The sequence below is a fragment of the Egretta garzetta genome, unplaced genomic scaffold (assembly GCF_000687185.1).
Source record: "Egretta garzetta isolate BGI_Z169 unplaced genomic scaffold, ASM68718v1 scaffold46, whole genome shotgun sequence".
Taxonomy (NCBI): domain Eukaryota; kingdom Metazoa; phylum Chordata; class Aves; order Pelecaniformes; family Ardeidae; genus Egretta; species Egretta garzetta.
In genome coordinates, this window is record NW_009260268.1 from 4352864 (window position 1) to 4370608 (window position 17745).

Below are 17745 nucleotides of genomic sequence, written 5' to 3' on the forward strand. Positions count from 1 at the left end.
GGCGGGGCAGGCCCCGTCCCTGCCCTTCAGCGGGCCGCCGTGCGGGGTCAACCCTGCAGTGCCCCTCTCTCTACCCTCCCACCCCTCCTCCTTCTCTTCCGTACAGGTCCAGCATGCCAGCAAACAGATCACGGCAGAGAAGCAGTACAAGGGTATCATCGATTGCATAGTCCGCATCCCCAAGGAGCAAGGCATCATCTCCTTCTGGAGAGGCAACCTGGCCAACGTCATCCGGTACTTCCCCACCCAGGCCCTCAACTTTGCCTTCAAGGACAAGTACAAGCAGATCTTCCTGGGGGGAGTGGACAGGCGCAAGCAGTTCTGGCGCTACTTCGCAGGGAACCTGGCGTCCGGGGGTGCGGCGGGAGCCACCTCCCTCTGCTTCGTCTACCCGCTGGATTTCGCCAGGACCCGGCTGGCGGCTGATGTGGGCAAAGGAGCCAGCGAGAGGGAGTTCACTGGGCTGGGCGACTGCATCATGAAGATCTTCAAGTCTGATGGCTTGAGGGGCCTGTACCAAGGATTCAGTGTGTCTGTCCAGGGCATCATCATCTACAGAGCAGCCTATTTTGGGGTTTATGACACGGCCAAGGGTAAGAACTGTGTGGAGAAGTGACTGCAAGGGAAGATCCATTCAGTAAAGGCACTCTAGGGCACGTGGCAGTACAAGGACAAGCAGGGCTTGGCTCAGCACCCCTTCAGGGTGGTAGTGCTAGCACATGTGCAGGGGCTTCTGAAATGCATTCCTGCTCTCTCAACTTGCTGCTCTGAGCAGAAGCCTTGGGTTTGCAGTGTGTTTTCAGACACTTTCCAGTTTCTTTCTCTGTCTTAAGGCTTGCAGAGATGGGCTTGTGTGGTAGCTTGTTCCTCATTGCAGCTCATGACACAAGCATGAGAGGGGTCTGCAGGAGAGACCTTTTGGTCAGGGAGCATGAAGAGGGCTTAGATCCCAAAACCCAACAGCCCTATAAACTTCTCTTACTCATAGTACCTGTTAATAGTAAAATACTGATGAAGGGAGCAGTTGCAGGTGTGATGGAATTGGGTTGATTGAGTGGGCGATTGTTCCTTCCACTGCCACCTTTCCCACAACCCTTTGCCTCCATACTGACTCTCCTCGTTTGTTCTTGATGGCAGGTATGTTGCCTGATCCAAAGAATGTGCATATCGTAGTGAGCTGGATGATTGCCCAGACTGTCACTGCAGTAGCAGGGCTGGTTTCTTACCCTTTTGATACTGTGCGACGTAGGATGATGATGCAGTCTGGCCGAAAGGGAGGTAAGAATAAGTGCTCCTATGGTGTTCTGGCAGCAGAAAGTATCTCTTCATTGAGATATGGTGGGAGATGCTGGGTATTTTTTTGTCTTCTAAAAAACTAATGACCTTACTAGACTCCATAAAAAAAAAAAGCTATGGGAACACATTGCTGGTTGTTTGTCATGTTCACTTAAGAGGCTGAGAGTTGATTTGTTTTGATTTCCATGTGGAGAATTAAAATTACTTTTCATTAATTGATTACTTAATTTTCAATTCTTGGCTATAGTTTGCTTATTCCTTGTTTTAAATATATAAAAGTTGATTGCTGTATAACTTCAACCCTTCTGACCTTTCTGTCTGTTTCCACAGCTGATATTATGTACAAGGGCACAATTGATTGCTGGAAGAAGATAGCTAAAGATGAAGGATCCAAAGCGTTCTTCAAAGGTGCCTGGTCGAATGTGTTGAGAGGCATGGGCGGAGCTTTTGTATTAGTACTTTATGATGAAATCAAGAAATATGTCTAAAACTTAACATAATGTAGTTCAATTGTTCTCAATCAACTTTTTTAAAAAATATGCTATTGTGATGTATTGGACAACAAAATATTTCCTAGGGAAACAGTACAATTTGAGTAACATATCTGGTTGAGATGAGGATGCATTAATTTAAAAATTGTCCACTACATTACAGTTACATTTTGTATGAAAATTCCTCCAACATTTGTATTGGAATATGTGTATATATTATACTTCAAATTTTATGTAATATATTTTGTCTGGAGACAGGTGGTCTATAGTGAGTTTAAAATCTAATATTGTGAACTCTTAATAGCATGAGATCTTCAGAAATACCTGTTGTATTAAGTGATGTCTCTAGCTACCCAACAGTGTGATGACACTTATAACATGAATTAAAATCATGTTTTCTTCTAAAGCTGTATTTTTTTAATATATGCTATTAAGTGAAAAGTATGTCTGAAAACATAAGCTATACTAAAGCACCAGGCTGAGTTCCTAACTGCAGCCTTGTTAATGACAAATTATACAATCATACGGTTGAAACCGTAATCTGATTTTTCAAACATACTTTGTAGAATATGGAAATACAGCATTTCAAAAAATTCCCTGTATCTTCACAAAGCAAAAAGTTGTCTGCTCTGATGTTCAATTGAACTAAAACTGAAATCATGAAATAAATATATTAATGAACTTTTTCCTGTTGTTTTCAGTACACTGAACACATTACAAGTACATGTCCTTTAAGGTGATGTGCTAATCAGCACACTCTTAATGGTGGTTTGGTACTGACAGCCTCTTGAAAGTTTTCTAACAGTTTTATGTAGGTGGAATGATTATTGACAATTCTACAATAGCAAAACCAAGTGGTTTCAGCTTGAGGGTACTGCAGCCAGTTGTCTTACAGATAAACTACTATATAGTCTTAACTACTTTGATAATTCATTTATATTACCCTTAACTTTGAAGTATGTCTTCATTTGATAGTGGAGTCATTGCTGTTTATTTTACTTGAAAAAGTATTCTAGCATGGACTACTTCTGAGTTACTAAAATAACTATGCTTCCAACTATACCATTACAGGCAACTTGAGCTATGAATTACCAGTGAGGTCAGAACATGCTCAATACAGAGTTTTTAAATTTTAGATGCTGCATGGCTGTGAACCCACTGAAGTATAAGTGCTCTGGTTAGGCAAAGGAGGGAAAGTGAGTTGTGCCTGTTTCAAGTGTTCAGTTAGACTACATATAAAAAAAAAGTCTGTTATGTATCTACCTAGGAAAAGGGGTACCACTAAGGAAGTAATAGTCAATAAGCTTTTATTTTAGCTGCATCTTTTACTTGATATGTAGAAGTAAGGTGCCCTTGTGGATTTTTGATAAAAATTCTAGAATGCCTGTAATTTCTAGAGTAAAAAACTGGAAACATAAATGTTGGAATTGCACAAGCTGTACTTGAAGGTGAAAGGCTGGCTAGTTACACAGCTGGCCATTTCCATGTTGAATATAAACTGTGGAGTAGATGATGCCTGGGCTAGTAGAATTGATGAGTGAACAGCATTGCTTTAATGAAGGGGTTAGTGTTGCCTGAGGTGGAATGTTCTTGCAGGTGCTGTCACTGCTGTAAGCTGCCTTTCCCTGACACCTGGCCTCACAGCATTGCTTGTGTGAAAGTGTGGAAAAGCAAGCTGATGCAGAGAGTATTATTCCTTGTTCTGCGAAAATAGATTATTCTGGAGTATAAATGGAACAAGTCTCCCAAATAGCATCCACAAATAGCATCCACAAATAGAATGTATCTTAGTTAATAATGCATGTGACTATCGCTGAACTACCCAGTTACTGCAAGCACACTTGGTCTATGATTTTCATAACTGAGTCTGCAGATGAGAACTCTGGATTAACCAGTTTTGTGAGTAGCAGTAGATGGAGAGAGCTAAGACATGCACATTTTGATCAGTTCCAAGTTCCGTGCTTTGGCTTCCAGTTATCTGTTTCCTGTATTTGAAATTAATTTTTTGTCACGCACAGGTGTCTGTCTTGGCTCTCTGTCACTTAGCATGACAGGCTGTGGGTGTCTGCTACAGATTCAGACCAGCAGCTCTGTTCTCCCTGAAGGCAGGTACAAGCTACTAAAACAGTATCTGGAAGCAACTTCTATCCACCTGAGGAACTGAAGCATTTGGGAAAAAAAGCTGGTCCAAAAATTATAGACTATTTTTAAATTACCTAAATTTAATTATTTTTTGTTTCACAAAGATAGTGTTTCTTTCAACCTGGCCCAATTGTTTCATCTCCTTTCATGGTCACTATCATGGTATCTATCGCTTTTCTAGATACCTGGTCCTTTTTCTTGCCAGGAGTAAATAACCAAGGTTGCAACCTGTTGGACCCTAAGTTTGTAAAGAAAATCTTTCTACTCTTTTTCAAAGTGCTTATTGTAGGAGTCTTAGTTAAAAGCTTTACCTGCCTGCTTCTGCCCTTTCTCTTCCTTTTCTCCTTCCTTCACGTGTTCCTAACGGTTCCATATGAGAAGCCTGCTAACACACTGCAACTATGCATTTCGCATTTACCTCGCTGACAAGGTTGCAAACATGGTGTTTGGATGTTTTAGAGAAGATCTAAGTTTGATACAAAGAAAACAGAAACAATGACAGATTGTAATACACAGAGGTGCCAAACCCGGGGGGGGGAGTGTATGTGTGCATGAGCAGTAAGAGAATTAGGAGGAAGCAAAACAAACTTCAGATGAGTGTAAATGAAAGGAGTTACTATATTCCAGAAAAAAAAAAAAGGGCAAAAGATAAAGGAGGAATAAAGGCTATTAAAAAGGAGAGTGAGGAGTATCAGTGCAGGAAAAATCCCCTGGGGAAGAATAGAGAATACATTAAATAATACATATGGAAAACACTTATAGGTAGATGGCTCCTTATTTCTGGTTGAATGGTTACACCCCTGTGCACCCTGTGGCACAGTCCAGGCAGTGCTCTCCAGAAGGATGCTTGGGGTAAGAGTTTGAAACTGTCAATGAAATAACCATTGACCTGAAAGCAGCTCTACCCTGAGCCCGTGGCACTCAGCGTAACACTTACTGGAAGCGTAACCGAGCATCCAGCCACCAGCTCCGCAAAGCTGGAAAGCAGAAGACCTTGCAGATAGCCTCCAACTGCTGTTTGAACTCAAACCTTGGTTGTCACTGCCCCAGTCCCTTTACACCTTTGCAATAGTCACAGCCAAACCATGCAGGCAAAAGCCTGCATCAAAACCATTATTGCCTTATATCTCACACTTGAACAACTGGGAAACCCGTCCCAAATAGCCTGGCAATATATCCTACTAATACAGAAGGACAAAGCCCACCTACCATGCAGCATATAGTGTACTGGCCAGCTCTGACAGGACACTTTCTGGGGAGATAGCTGAGGTATCCTGATCTTTTGGATAAGATGAAGTTAGGAACTTCAGGTGGGTCTGAAAGATAAACCTGTCTCTAAGGAGTGTAGCCTATGCAGAGAGCAGGAGGGGGAGAATCTTTGACAGCAAACTGAATCTTTCCCACCTTTCTGAAGGTGATAACCTCAACTCTCTGCCCTACACTTGTCACAGAAGCAGCAGCCATCAGTTATTTAAAAGCCATAGGGAAGAGTTTAACACATGGTGAGAAGCATAGCAGAAGGAAAAAACCTTGCTAGGTTATTCAAAAACCAGAAGAACGTTCCATCTGCAGGGATGCCACAGTTCGGGTTATTGGATCTCAGCTGGAAATGGAGAGTCCCACTAGCCAACCTAGGATGTCAAGCAAAAGAAGCATCATGGCCCAGGTGGCAAATCTCAGCCGCCTCCATTCCCCTGGTGAAGCCCCTCTCACTTTAAACCAGAAAACTTCTCAACAGCATGTTCTAGTCCTAAGAGCCACTGTGTGGAAAGAACTCAGACCCGTCATTTTTGTTCCAAGCTTTGACCACATATAATACAGTGGAGAGAACTATGATTTTTGTACAGTCACAGCCCAGAACAAAAATCATGGAGAACAGCATTTTAGGACTCTCTAGTGAATAACACAGGCGGCCCTGGAACCGTAAGTGACAGCCACAAGGATCAATTTTGACAAATCCTGTCTCATCTTGGCCAGGAGGAGAGTTACCTGGACACATATAGATGCTTTCTTGGACAAGGTGTTAGAACCATGCATCCTGAAGACAAACCAGATCTGTATCACAAGCACTAGCAATCCCTGCCAATATCTGAAACAGGATGACCTCAACATTATTTCAGTCCTGGAAGATGGCTGCACACACAGCTCTATGTTTCTGTATTTCCTCATTCATCAGGTGACAATGCCGTGGTTAATCCACTAATTTGCTCAAGACTTTGAGCAGGTGAACACCACAAAAGATGTACTCAGTGTACTGGGTTCATAAGACATACCACTTTGGTACTGAAGGAGCCTTTTCTTCTCCCTCACCATTTGGTTTGTTGATACATCACTGTGTATTCATCATCGCCTGCCTACGATAGTTATGACTGCGCAGCTAGAAGGCTTGATGAAGTCCAGTACTGCTCTCATCTCCATCACACTGATGTGCAGACTGTGCTCCAGGGAAAGCCACGAGCTCTCATCTGCCAGGTGACTCAATGAGCTGCCCGGGTCAGGAAGGCAGGAAGTTGTTTTTGTCTACTGACCATGAAGAACAAGGAAAAGCACTGGGATAAAAATGTTATTGATGACCCGCTAGAAGGAATTGTCTCAGGCTTTTTTTACAGGGGTTTATCCTAAACTCATTAGATGACAATCAGGAAAATACAGTCCAATGTAAAGTCTACATGCATCACTGAAGACATAAATCCAGCCAGCCATTTGATTTCGGACAATCGGACAAACCCACATCTGAGTGGCAGGATGACAGCAGAGTTGCCTCAGGATCTTCAGTAAAGACTGCAAGCAATCGAGCGAAGACAGGCTCTGGCACAGGGGAAAGCCTGTACATTTCATATGAGGAATGGTCTTGTGTGAGTCTTCCAAATCAGCTTGAACCTCTTGGGTTCCCTGGGATTAAAACTGAGTTCTAAAAAGGATTCAGTGGTCTACTTGGGAAAATGCCCTTCACATGTCACCTATCCAGACAGGGATGCACCATCACTCCCTGTTCTTCTCATATAGTCAATGATCTGAACTAGGGCTTTCTTTAAGACCTTCGGCATTGTAGAAAGACTACACAGCAGAACCCTATCCTGGAAAATCAAAGCCCACAATGAGGCAGGGACACTTACAGAGCAAAGCCACAACAGAGGCATCACAGTCCATTTCTCAGAGTAGCGAGATCAATTAGCCACTGCTGTCACCCAAACTGGCAATCCTGTCACTTTAGCAGGGAGACTGGCTCCTACCTGAAACCACATGTCAAACCAGTGTGGCAGTTTACTTTAAGGAAGAACCAAAGCAGCTTGTACTTTTCTTTCCAAGAGATCTTCTGGAGGGAAGGAAAAAAAAAAAAAAAAAAAAAAGCGAAATAGAAAAGAACGAAGAGGCAGCTTACCAAAAAAAAGACAGAGAACAAGTCTATTAGAAACAGGTTTTTTTGCTATAAAAATCTTGATGAGATTATCTAACTTAATGAAGACCTGTCAATATGGCTTATTTAAAAAAAACCAAAACACACACGAAAGTCACTAACAGGGTAAAGCGTATCAATGAATAAACTGATTCTTTGCACTTTCCTCTACTACATGTAATACGAAACCCTTCTTCAATGAGCTCCTTTGCACTTCAATACCAATTATAAAATTCTGAAAGCAGCCACTGCAATGACAAAAAATTAATGTTAAATATTTTATTTCTTATGATTTACAAAAATGACATACAAAATTGACAGTCTTTCATATCAAAGTTAAATAAAATAAGATGAAGTGATTAAAAGTAATCCATTTTGTGAATTCCTTCACAGAAAAAACATATCATATGAACATTCAAAAGTATTTAAACCATGACCCTGATATTCACATTCTAGGACAAAAATCTTTAAATAGTGAATAATTTTAATTAGCACAATAATACAAATAAATACAGCAGCACTATGCAAAAACTTCCTTGCAGTCCCTACCAATGAATAATTGTTGCAATAAAAATCTGTTTGCCACAATGCTGCTTAAAGTTAGAAGTTCAAATATTGTCAAACAGCTAAATTTGATCCGCAGGTTACCAGGTGCAGAAGCTCTGCCAAACTATCACACAGGACCAAGTAAAAAGTTTATTACAATGCAGAATACCTGAAAGCCTAAGCCCTCATGCAAGCACAAGCAAAGAATAATAAACTTTCCTTTTCATTGGGCTAAGACGCAGCATTACTGAATACAGCTTTTTTTCTTTATGTGTAATACAGAGAGATTTCCTGTATCTCTCCTGGGAAGAAGCTGGGGAAGCAAGCAGGGTTCCTGCAATATCCATGGATAGTAGCATCACAATTTATGCTCTTTGTAAGACTACAGTCCTGGAAAATAAACTCACTCAGAGTTTGCCTTTATGTATAGAAATAAAGCATACCACCTACTATTTGCAATTACCAATTCCATTAAATTTTGCTCTCCTTGTAAATGCATATTGTTACGGAAGCTTATCTGACACTACCACAAATATTTTGTATGAATGTGACATTAAAAAACAGGTTAAGAAGCAGAGCAAGATTTTCTGTTTTCTACTGTCTTTTTTTCTTTTTAAATCCTGGTTAGCAGTTGCTCTCAAAATCAGATGTTCAAGTTTCCTGCAGCTCAAGTTTCTATCTCCCCACTGAGAAGGGCAAGGATCTGCAAAAGCAGGGCCATGAAATATTTCCCTTGCTTAGTATTCTCTAGCTTGAGAAGTGACTAAAAATTACTCTTGTTTAGAATGAATCTGAAATGGTTTGTTTCAGTCTTTACTCTTGCTCAGATAGCATCAGATGCTTCTTTCCTACGCAAAGGTCCCAATACAACTTCAAAAATTCTTTTAAATCTGGAAGAGACACAGCCTTGAGTACAAAACAAACGTTCAACACCTGGAGTGCAAGAATGGCAGAACACCACCTTCTGTAGCCTTAGTATTCTAGCTAAACATGCAGAAATACACAATCTGCTTTTCATCCCTTCACGCTGCTGTAAAAAGAAGATTCTTTCAGTCATAAGAACATGACCCACAAAGTTCAGAAGGCTTACCTAAAGCCAGGATGAAAAGCAAGGATGATCTAGGAATTAAGCATACGCTTTTGAGTTTAATGCAATATTTTTAAATATTATTAAAGATTTTCTTTACATCTTGCACCTATAGTGCAGCAATTCTGTCCTTCCATGTTATGGATACAAATTCCACTTATGATTTGAGAATAAAATAATAATTAGCAATGTCTATTTAATTTGTCTGTTTAAATACCTCCTCTTTCATAAGTTCTTCCTGTCATGGAAAACACTGACTGAAGGGAAAGTGTTCACTTAAAACCACTTTATAAGCAATTGTATCATATGCAATGCATTTTAATCACTGAACAATGCAGAAAATATTTTTGCACATAGAATTTACAAACGCACTAAAAATAGACGTCTGAAGATCATTTCAGAATGCAAGGCAAAGAATGCATTTATAACCAAGCAGCACGAACATTAGTGGGTTTAGGTCTCTGTAATGCCCCACCGGCTGTATCAGCCACAGGTTTTTCATTCTTCTGGCTCATTGTACTTGGTACAGCGGATGCTCTTGAAGTGCCTCCTGTTAATACACATGCACACACACACACAAAAAAAAAAAAAAAAAAAAAAAAGAAGAGTGAGAACACCTATGCTTGGTACAACAGAAAACTTCATGCTATATTAGTATTGCAACACTCATTACCATAGTTTCCAGGAAAAAAACCAGCAAGTTGAATACAAACCCAAAACATTACGAGTTATTTGTAAATGGTGAGGACAAAAAATTCAAGCTTATGCCACAGTGCTGTGGTCCTTTAACCTGACTTGTATGGTACTATGGGGACACAATCTACTTCCAAGTATTACACACATAATTTCTAAGAGAAACAAGGCTACTATCAGTAGATTAACATCTCTGAATGAGAATTTAAAACTTCTTTGAGGTTTCTGTGTTGGGTTTATTTTTTTTTCCTTCTCTTCTCTTTTCAATAAAGCATACAGGCAAAATGAAAAATACTTCTTTACTTCTTTACAATACTGACTTTTTGACCTTCTTGGAAAAAAAGGTTGACAAGATAATTTATTAGAAATTTAGGATGGTACATAAACAATTCATACGGTGGTCATGCTTTTGCTATGATTAAAAAAATCACTTTAATGATTTCTGTGTGATAAGTGATCAACCTAAGGATGACAGAGAAAGGAACTTATTTGCTATTCTTAGCAGTAAGTGCTTCACAATTCTGAATTATAAAAAGATAAACACATGGAAAGAAATTCAAGAATCTGCAACTTCAATGTACTTACTGGAAGGACTAAGCTGGCTGAAAGCAGATTTTCCTCTCCTTACAGATGGTGAAGAATTTAGGTAACTCATCTGGCGCTGATAGTCCATCAATTGTTCAGAACGCCTCATACCAGCTGTTGGTTTCACTGCTTCCAGTCTTTTCAGGAAAGCCTTAATATTGAAGAAAAAATATCATCAAGAAAGAGGAAGGATGAACAAGAAGCCTCAAAACAAATTGATTTTTTTTTTTGAAATGCAACAAGCCCCCAAAATTTTTGCACTGCACAACACTATCTCCTCCACTGGTGACCAGCATAGGCTATTCTGCTCACATTTAATTCTTTTCTTAGTGTTAGAAGACGACACAAATAGTAAGTATCCCTCACATCTCATCAATTCTATGTTGTTTACATCTTTAGTACCCCATAGTTCTCTACCTTATGATAACTTGAGAAAAAAATATCTGTTTGGCAATAATAAAGGTGGTGGGAAGATGGGCTGTGCTCTTCTAATCCGACCTTTGACTATATTCCTCTCTCATAAATTTCTGGAATGATAAGTTGTTTTATATCTTTGATTTGCAAACATACTTAGACCATTTTATTATTGCCCTACAAGATCCCTAGAGAGAATTACTGGCCTCAATTCTGTGAAAGTTATGTCAAAAGGAAAGCACAAACATCCACCAGACACTGTTTGTTTTATCCATAATGCAATTTTAAGACATTCTAGTTGAAATTAGTGTTATAGGCATCATTTCCTCTTGTTGAATTAACCCTGGTAAATATGCAGCAAGCATTAAATTAGAACAGCTACTTACACAGTATTTGTAAGATACAGACAGTTTCCCATTCTGTGTAACTACTTCTACTTGAAACTAGGATTAAGACATTTCCATAATCTAAAAAAAGAACCTGATGGCAGGACAAATTTGGAAGTACCCAGCTACATACAACTTCCACACTTTTTTAATATATTTTGCCTCCAGTGCGTGCCTTGCATAAATCTATACATTCCCTCTGCTAACTAATTTCAATTCATTTGATGATCTACAAACATTGGCAATGACAAAACCATTGCTGGTCGAGGTTATGACATGCATCCTATCAATGAGAGACAAAGAAAACCGTGATTACACAAGTCTCCAAAGTACTAAAAATACCTTTGTTAATAAGAGTGTATTGTCTAGATGCATACGTACATGCTAGAAGTCAAGAATCTGTCTGTATAGCCATTAAAGTGCCCTTTATACGAAATGATCATTCTTCCCCACTACCAATCAGGTATTATTTATTTATTTATTTTTAGAAGAATAAAAAGATTTACAGAAAGTGACTTAGAAAATTGTATAGTAGTCACAGGATGTCAGTTGTCATTGTCTAACTGTAACAGGAATCTACAAAGTCTTGGTAGTTCATGCATGGGCACTGGAAACCTGCACAGAGTGCACAAGGGAGAAAGGACAAGTGATTTTTGGCTCAGGCATAATATGTCACAAGTGCTTGCATCAAGTGCCAGTCAGTTCATCATCAAGTGGAAATACCTAAGTAAGCAAAAGTCAAAGGAAGGACTTGAGCTAGAAATAGCTCTTCAATAAAGCCCGTTGCGGAACATGAAATGGTCAACTTGTTACATCCAACATTTTACTCACAACTTCATCTGCATCTTCTAACACAACTACATACATTTAGACTTGCAGAGATCACTTATTTACCTTCAAAATTAAAACCAGAAGCTCTCAATATTTTCAGTTCAATCGCAAATGGATCAGGTGAATTGTACAAGTGACTCCCCTATGAGAGTCAAGCATGTTTCAAGTCTGCACTCCAACTGTAACAGCCTCATAGAATTTGCATACCGTAACACTCCAGTAATTTCAAGCTTGATTCTGAACATACAATATTTACACATGTCCACTTTATTCTAGTTTAAATACAATTCTCTGCTTTTGCTTTTATGCCTGTATTTTGACAAGTATGAAGTTCCCATTACTACAGCAAAAAAAAAAAAAACAAAAAACAATCCTAAAACCCAAACAAACAAAAACCTCTCTTAGCATTAAAACATTACTTTCTGAACAGGTTAGCACTGGACTTGATACAGCTCAGAGCTACAGAAAGAGCAGATATAGATTCTGTGGTGCAGAAGTGTTCTAAGAAAAGCTCTTCTGCAGAATGAGAGAATAGCTCCTATGGTTCCCTTGCCCTCTGCTGCGAATTGTACCAAGGGCATGTTAACTTACACGCTATTTGCGGTCATGAATTCTGCAGTCTGGAGAACAGCCTACTGCACACAGAAGTGAACTTGTCAACACATTGCAATGGCAGTCCTGACCTACTAAATCTGTAACCCGGAACTAATCTGATTCTTATATTTTTATTACCAACCCTACAATTTTGAGGTCCTTAACCAAGGAACTACCTTGTACAATGGCACAAGTACCTTGAACAGATGTTCTTTTTCAATTATACATATAAATCTACTAATTCTTTCATTATGTTTTCCTTTTGAGGAACAGACTGAAGAACACTGCCACTTCCCTCGTTCTTTTTAAGTGCTGGATCTCTGGAGCCTTAATCCTGCACCACTAAAGTAAATAGAAATTTCATCATTGATCTTAATGACTAAAGAATTAGATCACATAACATAATCCAGGTGTTCAGAACCAAATACATGTTCCCGATCAGATTTAAGGAGTAATAAAAAAAAAGTAACAGACACTAATGGCAGGAACATCATTAGTTGCTCTAAATTGCATTGTAGCTCCTCAGAGCTCTTGATTCAAGCTCAACACATATATAATATCATATCATTGATAATCTCCCAGCGTGGAAAAAAGCCTCCCAAGGCTTCTATTTCCCACATTTTATTTTACTGTATTATAATACTGAGTTTACAATAAAAGTAGAATAATAATATAAACAAGAAAAAAATCACAGAAGGTGTTCCTGCATGATTACCTTCTAGGAATAGGGTAATCCTTTCTAAATCTAGGCATCTGGACATAGATTAGTGTCTATAAAGACACTAAAATACATATTGTCAGTGACAGAAGGAAATTTCAGATTGCCAACAACTGGAGAACAAAGGAACCCCACACTGCTGTACAATGGGCCAAGACAAATGCTGCTAATTCAACTTTGGGCATATCAGGAGAGCACTAAAGCTAATTCTAATGCTCTGACAGAAAAAGGAAAAAGAAAAAAAACAATCAGTACATACTTTTCTGCAGCTATGTTGAAAAAAGGAAGAAAAAACCACTGAAAATGCAACACTCCTAAACTGAGTTCAGAGAGAAAGTAAAAAAAAAACAACTTTACTTTTTCTTGTTTTACTTTGCTTTCTAAATGCATGAAAGCTTCAGTTTCACCTCCTTTGAATCCTAACCAGCTGACTAGTGTGCCTTGACAGCTGTTCAAATTTATTTATACTATGCCTCCTCTAATGTCACTGATGTTAGTGACCACACTGTCCCTTTGCAGAGTCCAGGTGGGGGAGGGGGAAGTAGATAACAGTGCAGTCAAGAACATGCTTCTTTTCTTATCAGTACAAGTATTTGTCATTTTCAATTGCCAGTCTCATTAATTAGCTCTAACCTGACAAACTCTGAATGTCAAAATACTCAAAGTTATTCAATCTACAGAAAAGTCTTTTTAACTGAACAGCTATCGAGTTTACGTGTGGCTGGCATCACCACAAAGAAAGTAGGCTAAGCATACAAAAAAAAAAATCCCACAAAATTGAGCAGTGTGCAAAATAACCAAAACTTTGCTTGAACCTGCCAAATTATCAGCCTGTATTATAATTACCAAAGCAGTGTTCAGGAATTTTGAGTCTGGTTCAGGAATCAGCAGACTGCAAAGAATCTCACCACAAACAGCCTAAATACTGATCACATAATTGCACTGTATTTGCACCATACTGCAGTACATTTTAGCCAGGCACATCTGCATGCCAATCCCACATCCTGATAGCTTCCCCTGATGAGAGGGCCCATAGAAGCATCTCCTTCCGTTGCACTTTGTAATCTCAGGAACTACCATCATTTTATCTTTAGTCTTGGCATAAAATGGCTTTGAAGCCAATAAGTGAAAATACCTTACAAAACCTTGTGTGCTTGAGTTTCTACGGAGCCACCAACCCAACATAAGTATTTCTAAGCTCCTAAGAAGACCCAGAAGACTACCTTCTCTTCCACAACTGCATTCCCTACAGCTTTCTGTACATCTAGGGATGGTACAAAAGGAAGGCAGAGAAAAAGCAGTGTGGAATACATCAAGGGGGGAAAATACAAAGTGCCCAGGCACAACCCTGATGGACCAGTGCCCTCCCTCTCCTGTTTCTTTCCATGCCTAGAAGTTACCTCCCTGGTTGCAGCATGACATGGATGGCAAGTGCAGGTGCAGTGCGGCACAGAATTGAAGGCTGTGGCTCAAGATAAGCCATCTTCTTTGTATGTGGTGATAGCCAGTTAGGGGGATGGCCAGAGGCACTATCCCTCCCTTGCTCTTTTCTCCCCACCCAATTACCACAGCCCACCAGCACCATCAAATCAAGTGGAGACAAATGAATATACATTTATAGCGGTACACTACTTGCATTTCTAAAGGATGTTCAGGTTTTCCAACAAGATGAAGGCAGCCCAGACTACAAGAGAAGGGAAACAGTTTGGCTAAAAGATCTTTGTGCTGGTAGAGGCCACAATGACTAGAGCAAGAAGTAGGGAGAAGCATTAATGACATCTGCAGCACAGACAACTTTGGGAACCAAGTAGGTGAAAAGACAAAGACAGCCCTGGCACAGTAACACAGTAAGTGGTTGGGGTTTTTTTGTTTTGTTTTGGTTTGGTTTTTGTTTTGTTTGTTTTTTGGTGCAGCAGGGTGACTATACTGGAAGTGGGATCAGAGTAGGATCTGTTCGGGTACATTTTGGGGGAGTATGAGATAAGGGAATGAACAATGTGGAGTGTTACGTGCAGTGAGTCATAACAGTGTGGGGTAGGAAGAACGCACAGGGATGCGTGGGAAGACCAGATATCCACAGAAAAGAACACCCTCATCCCCCTCGATCTAATGCTTAAGAATTGCTGTCCCAGACCTGCTGAGATCTTCCAGTGTGAACTCAAAAGGTCACTTGGTTCCCTAGGAACTTGGCTGAACACAGCAGATTAGCTCACTAAGGTCATCTAACACCTAAATCCTTGTCAGAATTAATAAAAATTATAAAAAAAAAACCAACAAAAGCCACTACGGAGATATGAATTATTTACAAGTTTAGATGAAGCAACTGAAGAATGGTGTGGTGGCTGCAAATCTGTATTTCAAGGTCCCCAAATACTTACCTGTATATACCAGTATAGATTTTTGCATCACATAATAAACCATTAAAAGTTTAAATGGTATGTAGTGTCCAGTCTATGAAGTCGAGTAAGTTATTTATATTGGCAGAAATAATGATTAATATGTCAATATAGATGGACACACATATAATACAGACATAGGAAAAAAGTAACACGTCAGTCACACTTGTGTCCCTTTCCACTGGAGAGGAGATGTGGTTGAGAGTATCTTCAAACACAAGAGTAGAATGTTTTCTGAGTCAGCAGCATCCTCTATCGGCAAGAGATGCCCTCTGGTCTTGCTAGCTCAGATAAGCAATCAAAAACAGGTTTCACTTACGAAAGTACACAGTCAAAAGCAGCAAATACAAAATTCTGTCATTAATTTTAACAGCAATCTATTTTGCTAATTGCACTTTTTCCACAAACTGCTAATCACTCTAGCTGCTGTTCTTCAGAGCAATACACCTTTTTATTCCATTATAGCTCTTTCTAGCACAGTCTGTGGGAGCAACGCATATTCCCTGTACCTCCTTGCACCCTTTCACAGAGGCAGAGAGCACCAAACCACTTAGATTCCTCTCTAATTTCCTAATATTTTAATTACTTTCTCTGCATCACCTCTGCTGTCAAATGCCTGCACCAGAAATCAAGCTGCCTTTCTGGTAACAGTAAATATAGGCATTACTCCAAGAATGTTCTAGCAGAACAAGTGAAAGTTTTCCCTAGACAAAGTGTTAACCTCAGGACAAGAAATTATAAAAGCTGTAATCCAACAGGGGAAACTGCCCCCCACCCCCACCCCCAATCTCTGCATCAAAACTCTTTGATGCCCTGCACAGACTACTGTTGTAGATTTCACAACCCTGCATTCTTCTCCAACAAACATTTCACAGAGGTGTATCAAGCAGCATATCCTGAATGCAGTACCTCAGGCCTTGTATAAGAAAAAAAATTCCTGTCAAATAACAGAAGATTGATAATGAAGTTCCATGGAATTCCAGCTCTTCAATCTACAAAGGCGAAGAAAGCTGCTGACCAGAAGAAAATAAGTTCATAAAGCACATACTTTTAGCTATATAAAGCAAAAGAAGCTCATCAGTGGGCAGAGTAGAGCAGCTTCTTCCATTTACAGTCTCTGAGAAAAGCACGTCATACTTGTAATCCCAAAAAGTAATACTAGAAAAATCAATGTTACAACTGTGATGCTGTAGGTGCATATATACTTCAAACAGAACAAAGAAGTAAACAGAACTGCTCAAAAATGATAGCAATGTTAAACAAAATGTAAGAGCTGTAATGATGAATCACTCTTCTGAAAAAAAGAGCAGAATATATCACCCTGCATTTGGGGAAAAGAATAAACCAAATATTTTTATAGTTTAAAATAGCATGATGTCCTAACATAAATTCTGAGGAATGATTCTGATGTCACGGCCACTCATGTTGCTGATGACAACAACTAAAGCATAAATGAATAAGTAAATGAAGGATATTATTTCTCAGACTACAAGCAACAACCATTAATCTCTAACATGTACTAAAACAGCAACGTGTGAAATTACTATATGTGTTTAGGTGTTCTGAATTTTTGATCCAAAAGTTGCAAAGGCAAGACATTCTTGGACAAAGTATTGCAATGTATCAAAAGGGAAAAGATGGCTTTGAATAAACAGAAATGTATTGTGAAACGTCGTATACATTAATATTACAGTAATCATCTATTGTTATGGAGTACAGCATATTACCATTAGATCATAAAGTGACTGTGACACAGCACTTCCTCCCCACAGCCTAAGAATACACTCTATTTATTATCAAGGTCCATGTAGAAGAGCAAGCCCTGCTTCAACATTCTAAATAAACAAACACCAACAAAAAAAACCAACCCCACAACACATGAAGAAAGCCCTCCTACCAACATAAAACCGCCAAAGCCTAAAAACATTTCTTCTGCAGACAATGAGAAATATCACACATTTACAACAAGTATTTATGCCAAATTCTTTCAGCGTACGAAGTATATATAAGGTTCTTTTGGTCAACTGTAGTCTAGCGAAGCTGGTGAGAAAGTTTCCTACTTTTAAAAGTTTTAACAATCTAGATGTCTGAAAGCTGGAAGAACTAAAACCTAACAGATTTTCCTGAACAGGTGTGCTGGTTTTGGCTGGGATAGAGTTAATTTTCTTC

The 17745-nt window shown here is 39.3% G+C and overlaps 2 protein-coding genes across 2 annotated transcripts in view; one reads left to right on the plus strand and one right to left on the minus strand.

Annotated features, from left to right (window-relative positions):
• Positions 1–1784, plus strand: part of SLC25A4 (solute carrier family 25 member 4) — a 75355-nt gene extending 73571 nt beyond the window's left edge. The window contains exons 4-6 of the mRNA XM_035897730.1: positions 107–593; positions 1138–1278; positions 1627–1784. Coding sequence (XP_035753623.1) covers positions 107–593; positions 1138–1278; positions 1627–1784 — 786 coding nt within the window. The remainder of the gene's footprint in view (positions 1–106; positions 594–1137; positions 1279–1626) is intronic.
• Positions 1785–7770: 5986 nt separating this feature from the next.
• CFAP97 (cilia and flagella associated protein 97) overlaps positions 7771–17745 on the minus strand; it is a 24150-nt gene continuing 14175 nt past the window's right edge. The window contains exons 4-5 of the mRNA XM_009642405.2: positions 10238–10388; positions 7771–9509 (exon numbers count right to left, since the gene is read on the minus strand). Of these exons, the coding sequence (XP_009640700.1) occupies positions 9382–9509; positions 10238–10388 (279 nt within the window). The 3' untranslated portion in view covers positions 7771–9381. The remainder of the gene's footprint in view (positions 9510–10237; positions 10389–17745) is intronic.